The 22,619-nt window shown below is 45.0% G+C and overlaps 1 protein-coding gene across 1 annotated transcript in view; it reads right to left on the bottom strand.

Annotated features, from left to right (window-relative positions):
• LOC142499265 (protein mono-ADP-ribosyltransferase TIPARP-like) overlaps positions 1-822 on the bottom strand; it is a 45,678-nt gene extending 44,856 nt beyond the window's left edge. Inside the window, exon 1 of the mRNA XM_075608368.1 lies at positions 366-822. Within this exon, the coding sequence (XP_075464483.1) occupies positions 366-727 (362 nt within the window). The 5' untranslated portion in view covers positions 728-822. The remainder of the gene's footprint in view (positions 1-365) is intronic.
• Between the last annotated feature and the right edge of the window lie 21,797 nt (positions 823-22,619).

Genomic DNA, 22,619 nt, shown 5'->3' with positions numbered 1-22,619 from the left:
AGAGAGAAAGAAGTGATTCAATGGGACCAGTGAGAGAGGAGAGACTGATCTATCTATCACTTGTATATACAGAAAGAGGAGACTGAGATATCTACAATCTGCATATACTGAGAGAGGAGAGACTGAGCTACAGAATCTATCACCTTATACAGAGAGGAGAGACTGAGCTATCGATCACCTTTATATACAAAGAGAGAACGAGTGCACAGACTGGGTTATCTATCACCTTATATATAGGGAGGAGAGATTGAGCTATCTATTACCTATATAACAGAGAGGGGAGAGACTGAGCTATCTATCACCTGTATATACAGGGAGGAGAGGAGTGCGCAGACTGAGCAGTCTCTCACTTGTCTCATACTTACTGGTGCATTCCCTTAACCTGCGCTTGCTTGGGATCACTAAACCGCCTCTCCAGCATTTCTTGTGCCCCATCCTCCACGCTAGACCACACCGCGGTGCTCGCTGCCCTTAATTGCCAGTTATAGGGGAGGAGCGTGTGGTGTCGTGGGCACAGGAGACCAAGAGGGCATCTGCCTACTAAGAATTCTGAGCAGATCTCTATGCCGTCCTCCTGATAAATGTGATATCCGAGGTTCCTCAACTCATTAACGGGCTGTGGCTCCTCCCCCCATGCCCTTGCGTGGCCCACTGGCAGCTGATTGGCCAGCTCGGTGCCCCTAGACTCCACCCCCTGCAGGACAACGATTTCCTCTGTGGGCTTCATGCCGATGACCTCTCTTTTGTTGATGGACGATGAGTTCGGAGTGATATATCAGTTGACTTGTGGATGGTGTCTCAAACGTATTGTGGCCAAAGAAGGTCGGCTGTTGGACAAGGACACAGAAATAATGATGGATAGGACATTGGTGCGAAGCCAAGGACATTGGATAATGATGGATAGGAGATTGGTGACAAGCCAAGGAGTCAAACAAGAGTCAAACACTTATATATGTATGTATAACCGTGTGTGTGTGCGCATGCTTATGTATGTATATCCGCATGTGTGTGTGTTTATGTATGTATTTCTGTGTGGGGGAGCTGCATGTGCTTATGTATGCATATCCGTGTGTGTGTGTAAGATTATGTATGTATATTCATGTGTGCTTATGTATATCCATATGTGTGAGGGTTTATGTATGTATAGCTGGATGTGTGTGCGGGTGCTTATGTATGTATTATGTATGTATATCTGTGTGTGTTTATGTATGTATATCCATGTGCGTGCATGCGTGCGTACGTGCATTTAAATATGTATATCCGTATGTGTGGATGCGTCTGTCTGTGTGTGTGCTTATGTATATATATCTTGTGGGTGTCTGTGTGCTAATGTATGTATATTTGTGTCTTCATGTGTGAATGCTCATGTATGTATATCTGTGTGTGTGTGTGTTCTTACAGTATGTATCTATATATTTGTGTGTATGCTTGTGTGTGTGTGTTTACTTATGTATGTATGTGTGTGCATGTGCTTATGTATGTATATTCGTGTGTGTGTGCTTATGTATGTATATCCATGTGTGTTTGTGTGCTTATGTATGTATATCCATGTGCGTCTGTGTGTGTTCTTATGTATGTATATTCGTGTGCATGTGTGTGCTTATGTAATGATATTCGTGTGCGTGTATGCTTATGTAGAAAAGGTAAATGTCTCAGAGCCTCCAGAGGGAGGATGAGGCACAGTGGAGCCCCCAAATTAAATGCACTCAGCACACCTATATAATGACAGTCTGCTAAGTAGTTGTAGCAAAGTCCAAAAGGGTTCAGTTGTATGCTGGTATTGGGTAATACTGCTGGCTAGAGCTTGGGTAGGAAGTATACAATACTTGTAATTAATCCTCAAGATGCAAATATCCCAAACAGTTTTGGAGGGTGGGTAATTGTAACATTAAACAAAACGATTTTATTAGTACAGCATATTACACAATATAGGGGGGAAATGATGGTGAACACAGTAAAAATGTTGGTGAGCAGCAACAGATAAGTCAAAGTTTGATATATTAATTACGGCGATTGTAGCACTCTATTTCGTGGTTGCTGACAGTTAATTACTGGTATTTGTAATCAGCGCAGGAGGTCACTGCCCGGCGGCCCTTAAAGAGAGTCTGGACAGTGACGTAGGAATCCTCCATATACTGACAAGTCTGTATCTTCAGGCGTGGTATTAATTGCCATAATTACTACTGTTACGCGCTTTGTCAAGAGTCTCCTTGTTGATCCATCCTTACTCCGCTTGAATCCCTTACTACAGGAAGTTACTTAGTATCCATACGAACAGGAGGGACCCAATCTCACTTTCACTTATAGCGACCCTGTCACTGTAGTTCCCCTATATGGCTACTCTTTGCCTCAAATTGGGTGCTGCAAGCACACATATCTAGATCACACACAGAGACTTATTATCTTGCCACTCCCCTAATTGGACACTATAGTGATCTACTTTTCAACCACTTACCCAGCACAAGGCTGCTTCAATTACTACAAACACATTATCAATCAGACTGGTTTGCAGGTTACCAAGTAGCAGTTTGCTACATTTAACACTAATATCTGAGTACAGAGACTCCAGTCGCTACAGAGATTAGGGTCTCCTTGTTTATCCGTCCTTACTATTGATGTGCCGGATATCAGGTACTACCCGGTACCTGGCGTTACCCGGCGGCTTTTCAGCTACCCGGAAATTACCCGGACCCGCCAGCTGGAAAGTGGACCCGGCGCCGGGTATCCAGGTAATGTCAGGGTAGTTGAAAAGTATCTCTTACTTACCTGCTGGAAGCCCGCACAGACATCTGAACAGGTTAGCAGAGGTGCGGGGGCTGTGAGGCAGCATCAGCGGTCAGTGTGGAGCCAGCGCGGGAGCTGCAGGACTCCATACTGCACTGTGAGCTGGGACCATGTGACCGGAGCAGGAGAAGAAGCTTTCCTATTGGACAGCCGGCTGTCCAATAGGAAAGCTTCTTCTCCTGCTCCGGTCACATGGTCCCAGCTCACAGTGCAGTATGGAGTCCTGCAGCTCCCGCGCGGGCTCAACTCTGACCGCTGACGCTGCCTCACAGCCCCCGCACCTCTGCTAACCTGTTCAGATGTTGCCACGGGCTTCCTCCACCCCAGGTAAGTTTCCTCCACCCCCAGGTAAGTGAAAAACCGGGTAGCCGGGTACCCGGCTGGGTACAAGGTGCCAAATCCTCCGGGTACCCGGCCGGGTACAAGGTGCCAAATCCTCCGGGTACCCAGCCGGGTACAAGGTGCCAAATCCTCCGGGTACCCGTTACACTGTTTTAAAAAAATATAGGACCCGGTCCAACACTAGTCCTTACCCTTCCCTTGAATCCCTTATTACAACTTGCCACTGTATTAATTAGATGCTACCGTGATCAATTATTCAACTAGCTATCTAGCATCAGGCTGCTGCAATTGCTGCAAACAATTGGTTAATCAGACTAGTTTGAAGGTTACTAAGTACCAGTCTGCTACATTCAATACTAATATCTGAGTATACAGACTAATCGAACATTTAGGTAATCACCGGATTTCTGTCAATAGTATATAGTGGCCAATTACCTTGCCACTCCACTAATTGGACACTGCATTTGATCAATTATTCAATTAGCAACCAAACATCAGGCTGCTACGCTCGCTGTAACCAATTAACTATATTTAAAATTGTTTGCAGACTACTAAGTAGCAATTATGGCAATTAATACCACCCCTGAACATACAGACTTGTCGGTATACAGAGGATTCCTACATCACTGCCCAGAAGCTCTTTACGGGTCACTGGGCAGTGACCTCTTGCGCTGATTACAATTATCAGAAATAGACAGACAGATAGATAGATAGACAAAAATGGAAACCAATAGCTAATTAAAACCTGAATGGTAGCGCTACCTAGTGGTATACAGGCATACCCCGGTTTAAGGACACTCACTTTAAGTACACTCGCGAGTAAGTACATATCGCTCAATAGGCAAATGGCAGCTCACGTATGCGCCAGTCAGCACGTCCTGAACAGCAATACCGGCTCCCTACCTGTAACGAAGCTGTGCGCAAGCGGGGAGACTATAGAGCCTGTTACAAATGTGTTATTTACATCAGTTATGCACGTATATGACAATTTCAGTACAGTACATGCATCGATAAGTGGGAAAAGGGGAGTGCTTCACTTTAAGTACATTTTCACTTTACATACATGCTCCGGTCCCTTGCGTACGTTAATGCGGGGTATGCCTGTACAGCCAAATGTAGAGAGATAGTGGCATGACTGCTCAGGTAATGCTCCTAATGTGGTAGTACACAAGGTTGATACAAGATATCATATATAGTGCCGTATAGGGCACTAATGGATGTGTCAAGGAGCTAGCCAAAAAGTGAAAAAGAAGTGTCTAATCAGATATAAAGGCAGAACTTCAGGGTCACCTGTGTTCTAATTAGGACGATACTTCAATAGTGGTATGTGTATACTTATAAGTATATCATAGGTTGAATTACATACACCAAATTGATCCAATTAGGTAAATTCAAGATGCTTGTGACTCATGAGAGTAACAGAAGGTATATACAGTAATTACAGCAGAAATTGGTTAATTGCCAGAGCAAAATACACATAGATATATCACTCCTATGAGTTGATGAAGGGTTAATTACCATAAAGGTCTGAAGCAGGAAGATATCTTGTGTCTGTAATTGTTACTGAAACTCGTTAGTTGTCAGAACTTATTCATACATAGGTGGTGCTAATACTTCATTCCTATGCGTTAGTAAGGGGTTAATTGCCGGCAATGTCTGTAGTGCAACAAGATAAATATCCTGTTGAGTCACACAAGCACTGACTCAGTCCACGCTGTGCCATATACAAACATAGAATAGAATCTAAAATAAAAGTGATTTGTGAACGTGAAAGATCAGACAATTCCAAGAAGCTGCTATCCCAAGGGTATGATCAATTACTGTATATAACGATGTAACATCCAAAGGCATCCAATTACACCTTGAGAAAGGGCGTGTTGCCGAAATGCGTAGGTGCGTTGTGTTGCTATCTAGGGGTCTGTTATGATCCATTTAATTAATAAATCATTTCCTATTTTTCTATAGTGGCCTCCTCCAGTTTGTTAGCAGTGCTCTGCCCCCGTTACCGGGGCCTGTATCTTGGGAAGCAGGGAGTCCCCGAGACTGAAATCAACTTTGTTCAGCTCAGGAAACCCCCTGCTCATGCACACTATGAATACAAATGAAATGTAAGCAGCCTCATTACCTTAGCAGCTGTCCGCTAAGGCAGGGGTGCGCAAACTTCTTGAGCTGCTCCCAACTGCCCTGGAGCTGCAGCATTTGCTCCCCCACTCTCCCAATGACTCGGCCTCAAATGATGTTGCGGGTCATGTCACTTGACGCGCGTTGCCATGGCGACGCGTCGCTGAAGACCCGTAGAGAGCACGTAAGTGAGATACAGAGGCCTCAGGCCTCCCCTTGCATTTAATTTAAATGCTGTAGGGAAAACGCGGGGCCTCTGTAACTGCCCGCGCCCCCCCTACAAATTCTCCAGCCCCCCAGTTTGCAAACCGCTGCGCTAAGGTAATTATTTTTTCTTGGGGGGGGGGGGGGGGGCAAGTGTTTGATACAAGTGTGCAGAAGCAGGGGGACTTCTGAGCTGAAAAAAGTTGTTTTCAGCCTCGGGGAACCCCTAGTTCCCGAGATACAGGCCCTGTTATGGGGTGCCGGTATCTCCTGCAGGAGACCCACAGGATTTTAACATGGCAGGGATGCCGGCACCCCATAACAGGATCTGTAACTCGGGAAGTAGGCTTGGACTTGAAATCAAGTCCTGGACTTGAAATCAATGTGGTTCAGCTCCGGAGACCCCCTGCTACAATACTGTAGTATTCAAATTAAATAAAAACCCTGCGATCGCCTGTTAGAGGTGCGCAGGTAGATTGACTGATTCAGCTTATCTCTTACTGCGCGTCTCTTACAGACAGGTAGACCCCGGTAGGATTAACACAGCAGGGACCCCTGTTGTGTTAATCCGATGGGCCATTAGTCTGTCGTGGCAAATCTAGCGAGGATCTCTGGGAGATCTCGAAAAAGAAATTGAGAAATGATCGGATAACGGGCGCTGCATCTGTAGATATTGTATATGATAGATAGATACACACACAGATAGATATTGGAGATGATAGATAGATATATAGATACAAACACAGATAGATATTGTATATCATAGAAATACAATTTTGGGCACCAATCCTAAGAAAATACATTATGGAACTAGAGAGAGTGCAGAGAAGAGCCACCAAATTAATAAAGGGGAGGGACATTCTAACTTATGAGGAGAGGCTAGCTAAATTAGATTTATTTACATTAGAAAAGAGGCGTCTAAGAGGGGATATGATAACTATATACAAATATATTCAGGGACAATACAAGGAGCTTTCAAAAGAACTATTCATCGCACGGGCAGTACTAAGGACTCGGGCCATCCCTTAAGTTTAGAGGAAAGGAGATTTCACCAGCAACAAAGGAAAGATAGATAGATAGATAGATAGATAGATAGATAGATAGATAGATAGATAGATAGATAGATAGATAGACAGACAGATAGACAGATACACAGATACACAGATATATATTGGTCATTCTCAGCATAGATTTGCTGATTCCAGTGACTGACCGAGGAAAAGGTCAATGATACGTGATTTCTGCTCCCGTGGGATACAATCAGGGAAGTCCTTTATACATCAAAGGGTGTCCAGTTGTGAACCGGATATGTCTTGCTCCCTGGTACGGTATTTCAAATGAAAAGACGGGTGCTGCTTAAGATCTTGTGGTAGAATAAAGCAAAGTAATACAACTGAAGAATAACTGACACACATTAACACACTTTCACTTTCTCTTCTTCGCTTATTTCTCATTGCAATTCACTTTTATAGGAACACTTCAGGTAACCTGTTTATAAAGCTACTTATCTAGTTCTGACACACCCATTACTATAATGGGAACCCCTGTTATAAGCACCCTGCCCTTTATAAGTACACGCTCTCACAGCCCTGACATAAAAAGTGGTGTTATAGAAAGAAAACAGAAAGTGAAACCAGATATCTGATTGAAAGCCGACAAACAGACAGCATGGGACCAGAGTAATCTAGTAAATTTCTCTCTCCCCCCTCTCTCTCCTTTCCCCCTCTTTCTCTCTTATCCTGTTTCTAATCTCCCCTCTCTCTCTCTCTCTTCCCCTGTTTCTCTCTCTCCCCCCTCTTTCTCCCCCCCCCTCTCTCTCTTCCCCATCTCTGTCTCTCTCTTCCCCTGTCTCTCTCCCTCTCTTGCCCTGTCTCTCTCTTTTTTCCCCGTCTCTCTCTCTCTTCCCCTATATCTCTCTCGCTTCGCCCCTCTCTACCCCTCTTTCTCTTCCCCCTCTTTCTTTTCCTCCCTCTCTCTCTTCTCCCAACTCTCTCTCTCTCTTCCCCCATCTCTCTCTCTCTCTTCCCCATCCCTCTCTCTTCCCCCTCTCTTTCCCCTCTCCCTCTCTTCCCCAGTCTCTCTTCCACCCCGTCTCTCTCTTACTCCTCTCTCTCTTCCCCCTCTCTCGCTTCCCCATCTCTCTCTCACTTCCCCGTCTCTCTCTTCTCCCGTCTCTTCCTCTCTCCCTTCCCCATCTCTCTCTCTCTCGCTTCCCCCATCTCTCTCTTTTGCATCCAATGTCTCTCTCTCTTGCTTCACCCGTCTCTCTCTCTCTCTCGCTTCCCCTGTCTCTGTCAGGAATAGTTTCTGTCTGCTCTGGGGTTTCCTCTGTCTGTCTCCTCTTAGGTGCTCCTGTCTTCTGTCTCTGTCTGATTTATAGTTTCCTGTTCCTCTTTGCCTTTGTTTTGTGATCCTGACTCCTTCTGTTTCTGCCATGACCTGACCTGTTCCTTAGTCCTGATTTCATATTAAAGGCACTTGCTATTGAACTAGCTTGCCCCAGTCTGTTTCCTACTAGCAAGTACCAGTTCTGTTCCCTAGTCCCAGTGCTGTTCCTGAGTTCCAGTCCTGTACCTACTTCCCTGCCCTATTCCTGCCTTCCTGATGCCGACCTCTGCCTGTGACCCCGACCACACCATCTGCCACCTGCCTCCGACCTCTGCCCTTTACCTGTCGGCTCGCAGGAGCCTAAGCCTCCGCCACGGAGAGCCTGGGGTGAATTACTCGTACATATGGTGCAGCGCCTCCACCTGTGAGGGATCCCAGCAGAGTGGAAGCAGCCACCCACAGGACACAATTACAATGAACACATACACATTAGTAAAAATAGAAAGGGCTTTACTGTAGCAGACTATGGTGTAACACTTTACATAACACTCTATATAGATCACTAATAATACAACCAGACCGCGCAGGGCCGTATCCCCACCTTTTTCCCAATACTGTGTATCTCACACTGAGTCCCCAAGAGTCCCACAATACCCCAAGGGTGTGACTGTTGTTAAAGTTGGTACACTTGATTACTGTACCTGCCCGAGGCTCCTACACCTGGGTACATCAGAACAACCGAAGAGGACCCGTCTGTGTCCAGCACCGAAGTCTCTGCGATGGCGTCCTCCTTCCAACAGAATGATCTCACCATACAGATAGTCCCTTTATCTGTAGTGAGACAGGTCTGGTCCCAGACCTCACTTGCCAGGCCACGTCGCACTCAGCTGTGTCCCTGCCTTACCTAACTCTTAAAGGGCAATGTCCCTAACTGAAGGGGCCTTCCCTTATAGCAATTTCACTCTATATCATGAGTAGGGCCTAGTTGGGGCCAAAGGGGGTCTCTGGCCTAGTGCAGGGGCTACTTGCCTCCCTGCACCTACACCCTCCCTTGTCAGTGTCCCAGCTCCTACTGCTCTGCATGGTCTCTGCCAGATGACTATATCCTGTCAGCCAGGGGAATCCTAGAGCCCAATTGGCTCCCTGGCGTCAGGTGACCTACCTGCCCCATAGCACTCTGGGGGCTGTAGTCCTTTAACATTGGGTGCGCACCCCCTTGAGAAAGGTCCTATTCCAGGACCGAAACGTCGGATTGGGTGATTTATCTTTTCTATTCAGATGCCCAATACAGATTTTCATGATTACTGAACCGAGTGCAGTCTTTCTTTACCGGACGCGAGAATGGTAATGTTGTATTTTTATTATTTGAGACTAGCACCTGTCTATATGAACCAGTTAGATAGAGATGAAGAAGCGCTCGAATGCAAGGTATAATAACCATTAAAAACCAATGCCAATAATGATGAATTGAAGTAGTAGCTAGCAATATTGGGTTAACAAAACCTTCTGAAGACAGGTGATGGGTAGGAATAACCCCCCCACGATCAGTCTCATTGGAAGTACCCCTGTAGCAATAATGTACTCACAGTTCCTCGGTTTGTGGCTGGCAAGATGTGCAACTTCCAGTGGTAGTAAATGCAGAGAATGGAAAGGAGCGCACGATCCGAGGGGAGCAAGGAGAGGACCCAGTTCAAAAATAAACTTTAAAGTGTGTCATAGACCTAAAATCCAACGTGTTTCGAACTCTAGTGCGTTCTTTATCAAGGATCTATTTATCAATATATCTCTATATGAACCAGTACATTGAGTGCAAGTTGTGATGTTTATTTTTATATGTATATATATAGTGATACCAGCACTGGCATCTAGGAGCTGGAAAGAGTTAATCCTCCCTGGAGTTGCCAAGAACAGCTGAAATCTAATTCTGAGAAAACCAGGAAGTGTTTAGACAACGAGAGAGTGAGAGACACATGCTGAGATGAGCTGCGTGAGAGACTATTTTTCCCCAGAGAAGGGGGGGAGACAGAGGTGCTCCCCAGCTAATGGAAGCTGGTTAAAGAGCTGGTAAAGAGTGAGAGAAGGACGGATGACAGAGACCGTGCTGAAGCGGACGACGTCTGTTCCAAACCCTGGACTAAACAGATCAGGCAAATGCTTTATTATTATCTGCAGAGACTTTATATAGAATGTACATGTTTTAGAAGAAGAAAGAAAACAAAGCACCACAGTGCAAGTGGCATCCTGGCCAGCTATTCGGAAATATATTGGAGTTACATATATGCCTGTTTATTCATAAAGTGGGGTATATCATCTTGTTTATCGAGGATATCATCGCTATGTATATAATTACAAATGTTTAAGGATTGTGCACTTATTAGTCTGAAGTTTGGAGCATCACACAGCTTTCTACAATGTACATGTTTTAGTGCTGAAAACCGACTTAGCTGGCGGCCCTGATAGTAAGGGCCTGAAGACGTCAGTTAGTTCCCTGACAGGGATAGGTATTTGTTTATGTTTTGGATTTTTGTTTTGTTTTCTTAAAGGGACGGTGGCCCTGCTAATACGTTACTTAACCCCTGTAAATAAACCCCACGTAAATAGAAATACAGTGTTTCCGGCCTTATTTGGGATAAAAGAGACTGCAACGTGATGTGTGCATCACTATATATATATATATATATATATATATATATATACTGAGTTAAGTTATGGTGAGTAAAAAAAATGACAAAAACCCTCCACAGCAAAGCAAATATGCAAATGTAAATACAACTGTATGCTCATCTGCATGTCTTAGGCAGGTCTGCAACCCCGCCTTTCACCATTATCACCCAGCACACAGCACATAAAGCACAAAATAGCCGTGTTAGTCCAGTTGCGATAGTGCAGAATAAATGAGTTCTTCAGTATTAGGTGATACCTTTTTTATTGGACTAACAATTTATGTCATAGGACAAGCTTTCGAGAGTTATCCTCTCTTCTTCAGGTCAAGCAATACTGATATACAAAGGATTCAATGGCTAAAACAGTGTAGAGAGGGGGGAAAAAAACAACAGATATTTACTGTAGATAAGGTAGGGTGTTAAATGTGTTTGAAGCCAGGGTACAGTGTCAAAGAAAGGTGGGGACGGGAGGGATACTGGGGGGGACAGAGAAAGTGTGGATAAGAATAGAGGTAAGCAGGATAATTACAAGCAATTTTGATAGGGTGTGAGAAAACCCATGTCCGCATTAAGTCCTTTGGTTTTGGTGTCAAAGAGTCTTATCATTCTGAGTTCAAATGTTTTCCGTTCTTGGGTGCTTTTAAACATTCCATTGAGGATTTTGATTTTTAGATCATTTATGGAATGATCTGGTTGTGAGAAGTGATGTCCCACAGGTGAGCAGTATCTTCCTTCTTCGTGATGGAGTATAGATTGTCTGTGCATATTCATTCTTCCTTGTAGTTTTTGGCTGGTTTCCCCAATGTAGCAACCTTGGTCACATTTGTTGCATTGAATCATATACACTATATTCCTGGATGTGCAGCTGTATGATCCTTTAACATTGAATGTTCTATGGTTGTAACTAGCTGTGGGATCTTGGCAAATATGTTTGCAGAGTTTGCAGCGTTTGTTGCTGCACGGTTTTGTGCCATTATCCATGTCTTTAAAATCGTTGTGAAGTTTTCTGCTGACTAATTTCTGTTTGAGGTTTGGTGGTTGCCGGAATGCAAGAATGGGAGGTTTGGGAAATATTTCTTTTAATGTCGCATCCTCTGTCAGCATGGGTTGCAGATCTTTGATTATTTTTCGTATACCCTCTAGGGTAGGGTTGTATGTGGTCACTAGTGGTATGCGTGTGGTAGGTTCTTTCTGTCTGTATTGTAGCGGTTGTTCTCGTGGGGCTTTTATTGCAGATGTAATAGTTTTGGCAATGGTCTTTGGTTTGTATCCGTTCTGTCTGAACGATTCGGTCAGGGTTGTGAGATGCCTGTTTCTGTCTTTAGTGTCAGAGCATATGCGGTGGTATCTTATAGCCTGGCGGTGTATGATACCTTGTTTTGTATGAGTTGGATGGAAGCTGGAGTTGTGGAGGTAACTGCATCTGTCAGTTGTTTTTTTGTATACAGATGTGTGTAGTTTGCCATCTTTCAGTGTTACTGTAGTATCTAGAAAGTTTACTAGGTTTGCCGAATAATCCATTTTGAGTTTAATAGATGGATGGAATGAGTTCAGGCACTCGTGGAATTGTTTTAGGTTTTCTTCACCCTCTGTCCATATTATAAACAGGTCATCAATGTATCTGTAGTATTTGTAGGGTTTGTGGAGGCATGTAGTTAGGAATCTTTGTTTAAGATTTGCCATGGAAAGATTGGCATATTGCGGTGCCATCTTGGTACCCATTGCAGTCCCCATTAGTTGTAGGTACATTTCCTTGTTGAAGCTGAAGTAGTTGTGTGTGAGGATGTATTCTATCAGTTTGGTAATTACATCAGCGCTGTATTTCTGATCCAGGGGAGATGTTATAAGGAAATGCAGGCATGCCTCAATACCATCCTTGTGGGGGATGTTGCTGTAAAGGGATTCTACATCCATGGTAACTAGCAGTGTGTTGGATGGTAGTTGGTTGATGTTGTTAAGATTATTGAGAAAATCTGTGGTATCTTGTATGAAGCTGTTGGTGCTTCTGACTAAAGGTTTGAGGATATTCTCCACTAAGCCTGATATTTGTTCCGTGAGTGTATCCATACCTGTTATAATTGGTCTGCCGGGGTTTCCTGGTTTGTGGATTTTGGGAAGCATGTAGAAGATCCCAACTCCTGGGTTGTCAGGTATTAGTTGCTTCAATTGTGGTTGCAGGTGGTTAGGGAATGTTTGAATGAGATTCATGAGTTGCTTTGTATATTCCTGGGTTGGATCATGCGTGAGTTTCTTGTAGTAGGTGTTGTCTGTGAGTTGTCTATTGCCTTCTTCTATGTATTGTGACAACCGGCTTACTCGGGGCTCCGCCGTCTGTCCGGGACTGTTAGAACACAGTCTTTTAGGGTAGGTTAAATGACGAGGCGTCACGTGCTGTTCCTTTAAACAGGCTATGCCTGGTTTATTCAGTCCCAGGCACTGAGACTGCCACAGTGCATACAACAGAAACACAGCAAAACAAAAAGCTGCTCACCTGAGCAATAACTTAACTTAGGTTTTCCCTGACTCAGGGTTGAAGTGGCTTTTCCACTTCCAACAACAAAATAAGGTACTTTGCAGTTTTAGACAAAAAGGAACAGAATGATTTAACCTATTTGGGGAGAAGTTTTTCCCCTCTCTGCTTCCAGCAGCCTTCCTGTCTCCAGGCTCTTGGGGAGAGGGGCAGAGGAACCAGGAAATCAGTCTTAAATACCTGATTTCTAATTAGCATGACAGGTGACAGAAATCAGGCAGCAGACAAACTCTGGTCTGGATCCCTCATCCCTCAGTTCCAGCACTTGCCAAACTGTGGGATGAAGTGCATGTATTTTGAGGCTGCACTTTCCAGCCTAAACAGGATAGAACAATCAAAGAAAAACAGAATAAGTGCGCCCGTGTGTAAAATCCCAAAACACTCACTAGCTAGATAAAAAAGAAAATATTAAAACCTTAAATATACATACATTTAAAACCCACAAATGGTAGTGTGACATGAACCATGAGGATATGAGGGGGTAGGCTCAAGCTGAATAACAAAAAATGGTCATAAAGTGACTGATTCCCAATAAAACCAGTCCGCAGCCTCCAAAGCAAGATACCCAGAAACTTGCTATGATGAGAACAGAAAAAACAATACAAAAAAAGGAGGCGCAGAGTAATATGGGTAAAAGCACTATAGCACTACTGCAGTGACTTTGTTTTATGTTTCAAATTGCAATTATATTGTTTGTATTCATGTGAATTCTATTTTATTTTTTAACATAAAGTGGCTATAGTGCTTTTACCCATATTACTCTGCGCCTCCTTTTTTTGTATTGTTTTTTCTAAACAGGATAGAAACTGTTCAGTATCCTGGGAGCCCTATATATGGAATTTATTACCATCCCCTGGTTTCTGTCACATATCCTCCCCCCCCAGCTCAGACCTCGAGGGATGAGCGACCATGGATATTAGGGAGTGTATCCTTGACAACCCGTCAGCATTGCCATGTTTGTGCCCTGACCTGTGTTCCACAGAAAATTTAAAGGGTTGTAGGCTTAGAAACCACCTGGTCACTCTAGCATTCTTCTCTCTGTTTTGACACATCCAGGTGAGGGGTGCATGATCTGTGACCAACCGGAATTTAATCCCCAACAGATAGTATTTGAGCGTCTCTACAGCCCACTTTATTGCGAGACACTCTTTCTCGACTATGGAGTAATTTTTCTCCTGGGGATTTAGTTTCCTACTTAAATAAAGGATGGGGTGCTCCTCACCTTGAGACTCCTGGGAGAGTACAGCCCCCAGCCCTACCTCAGATGCGTCGGTTTGGACTAAAAACTCTTTAGAGAAGTCAGGTGTGACCAACACTGGTTGGGCAAAGAGAGCTTCTTTCAGGCTTCTAAAGGCCTGTTCGGTTTCGGGGGACCACTTTACCATTAGCGGCCCTCTTGCTTTTGTGAGGTCAGTTAGTGGGGTTGCCTTAGTTGCAAAATTGGGAATAAACATTCTATAGTAACCAATTAATCCCAAAAAGGTCCTTACTTGTTTTTTTGTAACTGGCCTTGGCCAATTTTGTATCGCCTCTACTTTGAGTGTTTGGGGTTTGAGTAAACCTCTGCCAATAGAATACCCCAGATACTTGGCCTCCTCCAGACCAATAGTGCATTTAGCGGGGTTAGCAGTTAGTCCAGCAGACCGAACAGCGTCAAGCACAGCTTGGACCTTTAGAAGGTGGGATTGCCAATCTTCACTATGGATTACCACATCATCCAGGTAGGCGGCAGCATACCAAGCATGTGGTTTAAAAATTTTATCCATCATTCTTTGGAATGTGGCGGGAGCTCCATGTAAGCCAAAAGGCAGCACCCTATACTGAAAGAGGCCGTCTGGGGTTGAGAAGGCTGTCTTTTCTTTTGCCCTTTCTGTGAGGGGAACCTGCCAGTACCCTTTTGTTAGGTCTAGGGTCGTGAGATATCGGGCTTTGCCCAGTCTCTCTACCAGTTCATCAACCCTGGGCATAGGATAAGTATCCCATTTTGACACAGCGTTTAGTTTACGGTAGTCATTGCAAAACCTTGTTGTACCGTCTGGCTTTGGGACTAAAACTATAGGGCTGTTCCACCCAGTTTGGGATTCCTCAATTACGCCTAGTTTTAGCATTTTTTTAACCTCTAAACTTATAGCCTCTCTTTTGGCCTCTGGGATTCGGTACGGTTTAAGGTTAACTTGGACCCCCGGTTCAGAGACGAAGTCATGTTCAATTACGCTATTTCTACCTGGCTGTGTAGAGAAGACTTCTTTGTTTCTTCTCACTAAATTCTGCACCTCTCGTTTCTGATGAACGGACAGGGTTTCAGCTATGCTGACCTCTGGGTCAGTTTCTCAATTCTCTGACGGACCTGGGGTTACTAGGGTTAACAAAACCTCTCTATCTTTCCAGGGCTTAAGTAGGTTTATTTGGTAAATTTGCTCAGGTTTCCTCCTACCTGGCTGTCTCACCTTGTAATTTACTTCTCCCACTCTTTCCAAGACCTCATATGGCCCATGCCACTTAGCAAGGAATTTACTCTCTACGGTGGGAACCAGAACTAGTACTCTTTCGCCTGGAAAAAGAATTCTGACCCTAGCACCCTTATTATATGTATTCCTCTGTGCCTCTTGAGCTTTTTCCATATGTTCCCTCACTATAGGTAGGACTGCAGCTATGCGGTCCTGCATCTGGGCAACATGCTCTATTACACTTCTGTAAGGGGTAACCTCATGTTCCCAAGTCTCTTTGGCTATATCCAGTAAGCCCCTTGGGTGTCGGCCATACAATAGTTCAAACGGGGAGAAGCATGTGGATGATTGGGGAACTTCCCTAATGGCAAATAACAGGTATGGTAACAAACAATCCCAGTTTTTCCCATCCTTATCGACCGCCCGGCGTAACATGCTCTTTAAGGTTTTATTGAACCGTTCCACTATACCATCTGTTTGTGGATGATAGACTGAGGTTCTGAGATGCTTGATTTTTAGGAGTTTACATAACTCTTTTGTTACTTGGAACATAAATGGTGTTCCCTGGTCAGTTAAGATCTCTTTAGGAATTCCGACCCGGGTAAACAGAACTATTAACTCTTTTGCTATGTTTTTAGCAGAGGTAGGGGGATTGCCTCCGGATATCGGGTGGCATAATCTAATATTACCAATATATGCTGATGTCCCCTAGCAGACTTTATTAGGGGTCCTACTAGATCCATAGCAATCCGGTCAAATGGTACATCTATTATGGGAAGGGGTACCAATGGGCTACGATACGCTTTGAACGGGGCGGTGATCTGACATTCTGGGCATGAGGAGCAATAATTTATCATTTCTGCCAGAAGCTTCGGAGAACCTTTTCTTTTGTCTTTTCCACCCCTAGGTGTCCCCCCAATGGGTGACTATGTGCGAGGTGTAATACTACATTACAGAATGTCCGTGGTACCAACAATTGTTTAGTTATAATTGATTTCCATTTATCAACCCGAAATACTAGGTCATTCTCTACCTCGAAGTAGGGGTAGGCAAGTGACCTATCTAGTTCGCCTGGAGTACTATTCTGGTCCCGTATATTCCCCCTTGCTTCCGCTAATGTGGAGTCTTCCCACTGGGCCTTCTTAAAACTCCCAGGACTGACCTCTAGGTCAGCGAAGGTCTTATCCTGTTCTGGGGTGGTAAGTGCCTGTTCAACATCTTGATTTGGGGTATTCCCTACCAAGGTTGCCATGGGGAAGTGAATTTTACAGCACTCGTCCTCTTTCCCCTTCTTATTTAGGCCCTCGTCAACCTCTATTTCTGAAAAAGGGAAAGGATTTGTTTCTTCTGTTACTTCATTATGGTCAGCTATTGAACTATGGGCGCTATTCTGAGAGGAGGACCACATTTTTAGAAAATGGGGAAAGTCGGTCCCTATTAACACATCATGTGCCAGTTTGGGTACTATACCCACTTTGAAATCTAAAGAACCAAACTCTGTTTCAATAAGAACATCAACAGTGGAATATTCGTGATTATCCCCATGTATACAACAAATTGCCTCTCTTTGTGAACTGTTTACCTGTTTTTTCTCAATGGGCAACAGGTATTCGGACACTAGTGTGACCATACTCCCAGAGTCAAGAAGTGCCCGAACCCTCTTACCATTTACCTTTACAAATGCCCATAGATGGTTATTCATGGGGTCCTCTGGGCTAGGGCCCATACATGGGGACCACAGCGAATAAGGTTCAACGCTATTGCATTGCATTGGTTCAGCATTTCGTGGGCAGACTTTCGCGGTGTGGCCCCTCTCATAACAATTTACACATTTAGGTACATAGTCTGTGTCCCACTCAGAGACCTTTTTCGGCTCCCCATGTTGGCTGTTGCCCTTAGTGTGCGAGCCACTGTTGCTGGTGCTGTGTAAAGGCGGTCGTCGCTCTTCAGCCCCCCTTAACCCTGGTACCCTTTTACCGTCTCTGGAAGAGTCCTGGAACCTTGGGTAGTGGGGATGCTCCATGACTATGGGTTGCGGGTGCTCTTCTGCTGCATTGTACCTTTCTACGAGGGCCACCAGCTCGTCTGCATTGTGGGGGACACTCTGACTGACCCAACGGCGTAGGTGGACCTGGCTACATAAATAATAAATCAGTGTCACTTTTATGTCTGAAGCACTTCTTCACATTATTTGTATTATTTGTTATTTATATGATTATCATGTGTATTACTGCTGTGAAGTCCTATGTATATTAATGGCGCTATATAAATATATACAGTACATACCCTTACAAGGGACTTACAAGTGTATAACAGGGTATATTTGTCTTGGGTGGGCTTTAATATTGGTCGGTTGGTAGGGTAAGAAGTTTATGTGGCAGAGACAGGATGATGTCAGTGGAAAGAAACAGTTTAGTGAGCAAGGGGTGCCAGCAGTGAGAAAAAAGCTGTCTAAAGATTAACGTGTACATGTGCTAGGTGATCCTGCTGGAAGTGCATATGTCAAAAGGGATGAAAGAAAAAATCTTGACAGGTGAAGATGTGAAATAATCTAACTGCTCTTTGAAAGTAATTAATTAATTAATTAAGAAAAGAGAGCAAGAACAAGTAGAAAAGGAGAATAACAAAAATAGACAGGTATAAAGGACAAGGAATAATTTGATTTCAGTATTCACAATATTTGTAAGCATGGTAGGTATAAATATTCCTGATACTGATTTCTCGTTGTTAAAGTATTTGGGAATTATCACTTCCATAAAAGAAAGGAGCATTGCAAGATTATATTCGGGATCATATGGATTTGTGCTTGGTGCTGATGACATTTTAGAATCCAGTCCGCTTTCAGCCTTCAGCTTGTTCCACAGTTCAATGTGGGTTGGACATGCAGTTTTGCTACCAGTACAGCTAGGGCTAGTGTTACTTGGTTCTGACAAGCACGTTCAGGCATGAGTGCCTCATTTATCTTATAACAGTCATTCAAATTAAAGTTCTTCACACAAGAAATATTTAGTGGAAAGATAATATCGTATGTGATCATTCTTAAGTGCACCTGCAGCGAGTAAATTGGGGGGTTTAGAGTTGTGTAATAAAAAAAATGTTTAAGATTGCCAATCCCTAAATAAAAAGAAAGATTTGGGAGGTGACACTTACAATGCATCTTCTAGTACATTTTGTGTGTTAAAGAAAGTGAGCCTGAAAAACGCATAAACATGAGCTGTTACTATAACACACTCTGTCAGGGGTGCGCAAACTGGGAGGCGCACAGTGGTTACAGAGGCCTCGCGCTCTTCCCCAACGCATGTAAATTACATGCCGGGGACCGTGCAAGGACTCTGTATATCACTTACCTTGACTCAGACGGCTTCGGGCGACACGTCTTCATTTGATGCTTCAGACAAGTTTAGGGGGGGAGGGGCACGAGAACTGAAGGAGAGCAGGCAGGGGGGCACGGGGCAAAAATTTTACGAACCCCTTCTTTATGTAATACCCCTTGGTATATATGTATGTATACACACTTTGTAGAGTGTATTGATGGACATGCTCTCCGGCCAATGGCTAAGAGCAGAAGTAATAAGCCCATGGGACCCTGAGGAGCTGGGATGTCATGGCAAGGGGAGTGTGGAGATGTACAGGCATGGAGGAGTGAGCTGAGAGGGAGACCCACGTGAGAGAGAGGAGAGAGAACCTGTCCCGAGGAGGCTAGTAGAAAGGACAGCAAGATCGCAGAGCCTAAAAAAACAGCTGGACGGCAAGATGAGAGAGAACCTTTGCAAGCTGTGGTTCAAAGCTGAGTCAGAAAGCCAGAAAGCAGCTGGGAGATCGCTCCTTCCAACACATCGGTATCCTTTCTAAATGCCCTGGGCACGACACCCATTGTAAAGTAACAGGCATTCAACCTTTGCAACTGATTAAAACTACACGAACTCCAACGCTGTGCCAGCACCTACAGTGCTCCTTTAGTTAGCACACTGGTCCTTGGAACTGAACCACATGCATTATCTGACTCCAGCCTGAATATTCTCTCTCAGGTACAGGGGAGGTAGACTCAGGCCCCTGCCCTAGTATATACATATTCATACATATAGGGAAATAAAGAGGGGTTACATATATATGTAACGGGTTTTCCCCCCCCCCAATCGCAGATTATAGTGTGGGGGTGCAGGAAACACACAGTGTTACTCGGTTGTGGTGCATTACCTGTTGGCTCACAGGAGGGCTGAGCTTCCGCCACGGGGAACCTGGGGTAATTATACTAGGGGTGATCACTTACAACATCTTCTCGGTACAGCGCCTCCACCTGCGATGGCTCCCACCAGAGGGGGAGTGGTTCCTCGCAGGACAATCACAATAATCACATACAACTGAAGGGGTAATAACTAATACCTTTTACTTAGGAACGTAAGATAATACACATCACGGCAATAACATAATAACCGGTGTCCCTCTCTAGAGGAGACACTTACCGCATCGCACAGGACGCTTTCCCAACACTAGATCTCCAACCCAGTGTCCCGAGAATCCCCACCCAATGTCCCCAACTCTTGGAGAGAACATGGGTGACTGCGCAGTCACTATTTAAGCTAAGGGCCCGTTGGTGCACTTGTGTATCAGATAGTACCTGCCGAGCACTCCCGTGCTCGGATCTCCAACGGGCTTCACAAAGGATCAGTCGCAGGATGGCGTCATCTGATCCCCAACCGTCCTCCTTGCACGCGGACCGCCAGGGGGGTCCCACTCTGGAATAGTCTCTGTGGACCCCAAAGTGGGTCTGAACCGCTTCACAGGAACCACAGCATCCGCTGTGGCACTTGGCACTAACGTGACAGGAACCCTAACCTGGGGCCTGTCCCTGTAGTACCACAACTGGGGGTGAGAACCTATCTGGGACCTAAGGGGTTAATAGCCTGCCTCGCTCCCCTAACTGTTCCCTGTTCTACTCTACCCCTGCAACTAACCTGCGCAGTCCTGACTAACTACGTCTAGTCATTCCAGCACTCGCAGTAACACGCTGCAAGCTACTGGCTGTGTACAGCCAACATGCTGCACAACACTGTGCCTGCCTGTCAGACCTCACGGCACTGACAGCCGTGACCCTGCCCAGACAGCACACTAACACTAAGGGCAGCGTCCCTATCTTGGGCCTCCCTGCGCGCTTACCCACTAACCTAGTGGGGAGTTGGGGCCTACCTGGGGTGTGGGTACCTATATGGATGCAGGAGCTGCACTCACTCCCAGCACCCTTCCTTCCCTCACAGCTCCCCTGCTCCAACTCACCTAACTGATCACTATCAGCGCATACAGCAACACCCTGCAACTTAACACTAAATGCGCTGCTGCCTTTCTTCCCTTCTGTTCCCCAGCTCCCACTAATGCAAGTGACAGGGTCCCTAACCTGAGGGCTGTCCCTGGCAACACTCACTTTACTGGGGAGCTGAGCTATCTGGGGCCCTGGGGATACTGGCCTAGTACAGGGAGTCCCTGACTCCTGTACCCTACCTCCTTCCCTGGGCTGCTCCGGTCTCTGACTGACTAGCGTGCTCCAACTGACAAAAACACTGTCTGCACACAACATTGTTGCAACTCTGCAGCATGAGAATCTGCCAGCTCTATTGGCTTCAATGCTGCCTGTGACAAAGGTGAAAGTGCAGTCCCCTGAGGCTGCTGGGAATTGTAGTCCTTGGCAAAGCTCTTTTCTATGGGGACCGCGTGCGCGATCTTTACTGCGCATGGGCGAAGCTCGCGCCAAAACCAAGAGGGCGGTGCCCGCCGGGAGAAGTTGCCGTCCCCTTCCCCCACTGCCACAGGGGTAAGGTAGGGGGCAAAGGAAAATCAGGGGAACCGGGGGTGACCCCCTTACATATAAATGAAATAAATACTGCTGGTTTCTATAGCAGTTAATCACATTCTGGTACATATATTTCCACATGAAATTCAACTTGTTTTCTCAGTTGCTCTCCGCTTCTACACCATCTATCTGTCATTGTCTGTGCATCTTTAATTAGGACACCATCACTGCTCCTGTCTCCATTCATGTTATGAATTCCACTGCGATTATGCTCACATCGTTATCAGGAAACCAGCTGTTTTCAACTGTTTCAGACATGTCATGACATGATTAATGGTTTACTGTAAGTCTCACTGCTTTTTACAATTGGTAATCTCATAGGCTTCAGAGGAGTATCACTTATTGAAGTCAGTACTTTTCCATTAAAATACAATTTGTGACAGGGAACACCCAAATGTCCTTGGTGGTCAACATCTCTGATTCTTATAACTTTTGAATAATAAAACACAAAAACAAAAGACATGGGTTGATGGCAGTTGTGGTGAGAACCTAAGTTTAATATGCAGTGAAAAATCACTGGAACATTTTAGAATGTATAATATTGAAGTAAGGCTGTTGTTTTTCAAATTATGACATTTCTATATTGTTAATTCCGGTAACAAAAGAAAAATGTCTGTGCAGACTACCTCATATATTTCCCACGGTCACAGATGTAAGTCCTTATCTGCCCTTTGCTAGTTTTAATTATACACTGTAAACCTTAATCCATTCTTTTTCAGCTTAAAACCCCATCATATTAACATTTATTAGCTAACCTACGATCATCAATGCTTTTTAAACTATTTGAGTGCAGTGGCCCCTCCGGCACTCGTGACCACGTGACCGATCCATCATTAATGATGGAAGAGGTCATCCCTCTTTCATTCGCCACCACTTAGGCTATGGCCCCAGGCTACTGCACACACGCGTCAGAGCGCCTGGCGGCGCATGCACCAGTTTAAGCCGCGATCTGCGATCCTAGGGTTGTGATAAGATGAGTGTCCAGAGAAGAGCAGGGGGAGCAAAGACAAGATTTTTGGTGGGAGCGTGGCCATGTCACGCGGTTGGTTCACCCTCTTTGGCTGACCCGCCGCCGTGACGTAGCCAGCTCTCTCCGCTGCGACAAAAGACACATTTCTTGTCTTTTGGCAAAGGTGGTTGCGGATCGCGCTTTCTGCAGGCGTGTCTTGTTCGCGTTGCAGCACGCGGAGCCACGAACAGTGGGGACAAGGCCTTGGGATCATGTCCTGAGCTCTTCTAGATGCGATCTCCTATAAGACGAGCATTTTTTTTTTTTGCCATAGCTACTACGTCATGGGGCAGCCACGGTGCCAGAACCCATAACATAGTAGCCACGCCGAAGGTCACTCAAAGGG

This window comes from Ascaphus truei, chromosome 1, assembly GCF_040206685.1.
Source record: "Ascaphus truei isolate aAscTru1 chromosome 1, aAscTru1.hap1, whole genome shotgun sequence".
In the NCBI taxonomy this organism is placed as follows: domain Eukaryota; kingdom Metazoa; phylum Chordata; class Amphibia; order Anura; family Ascaphidae; genus Ascaphus; species Ascaphus truei.
Note: the sequence above shows the minus strand (reverse complement) of the source record. Positions and strands in the feature narration are given on the sequence as shown.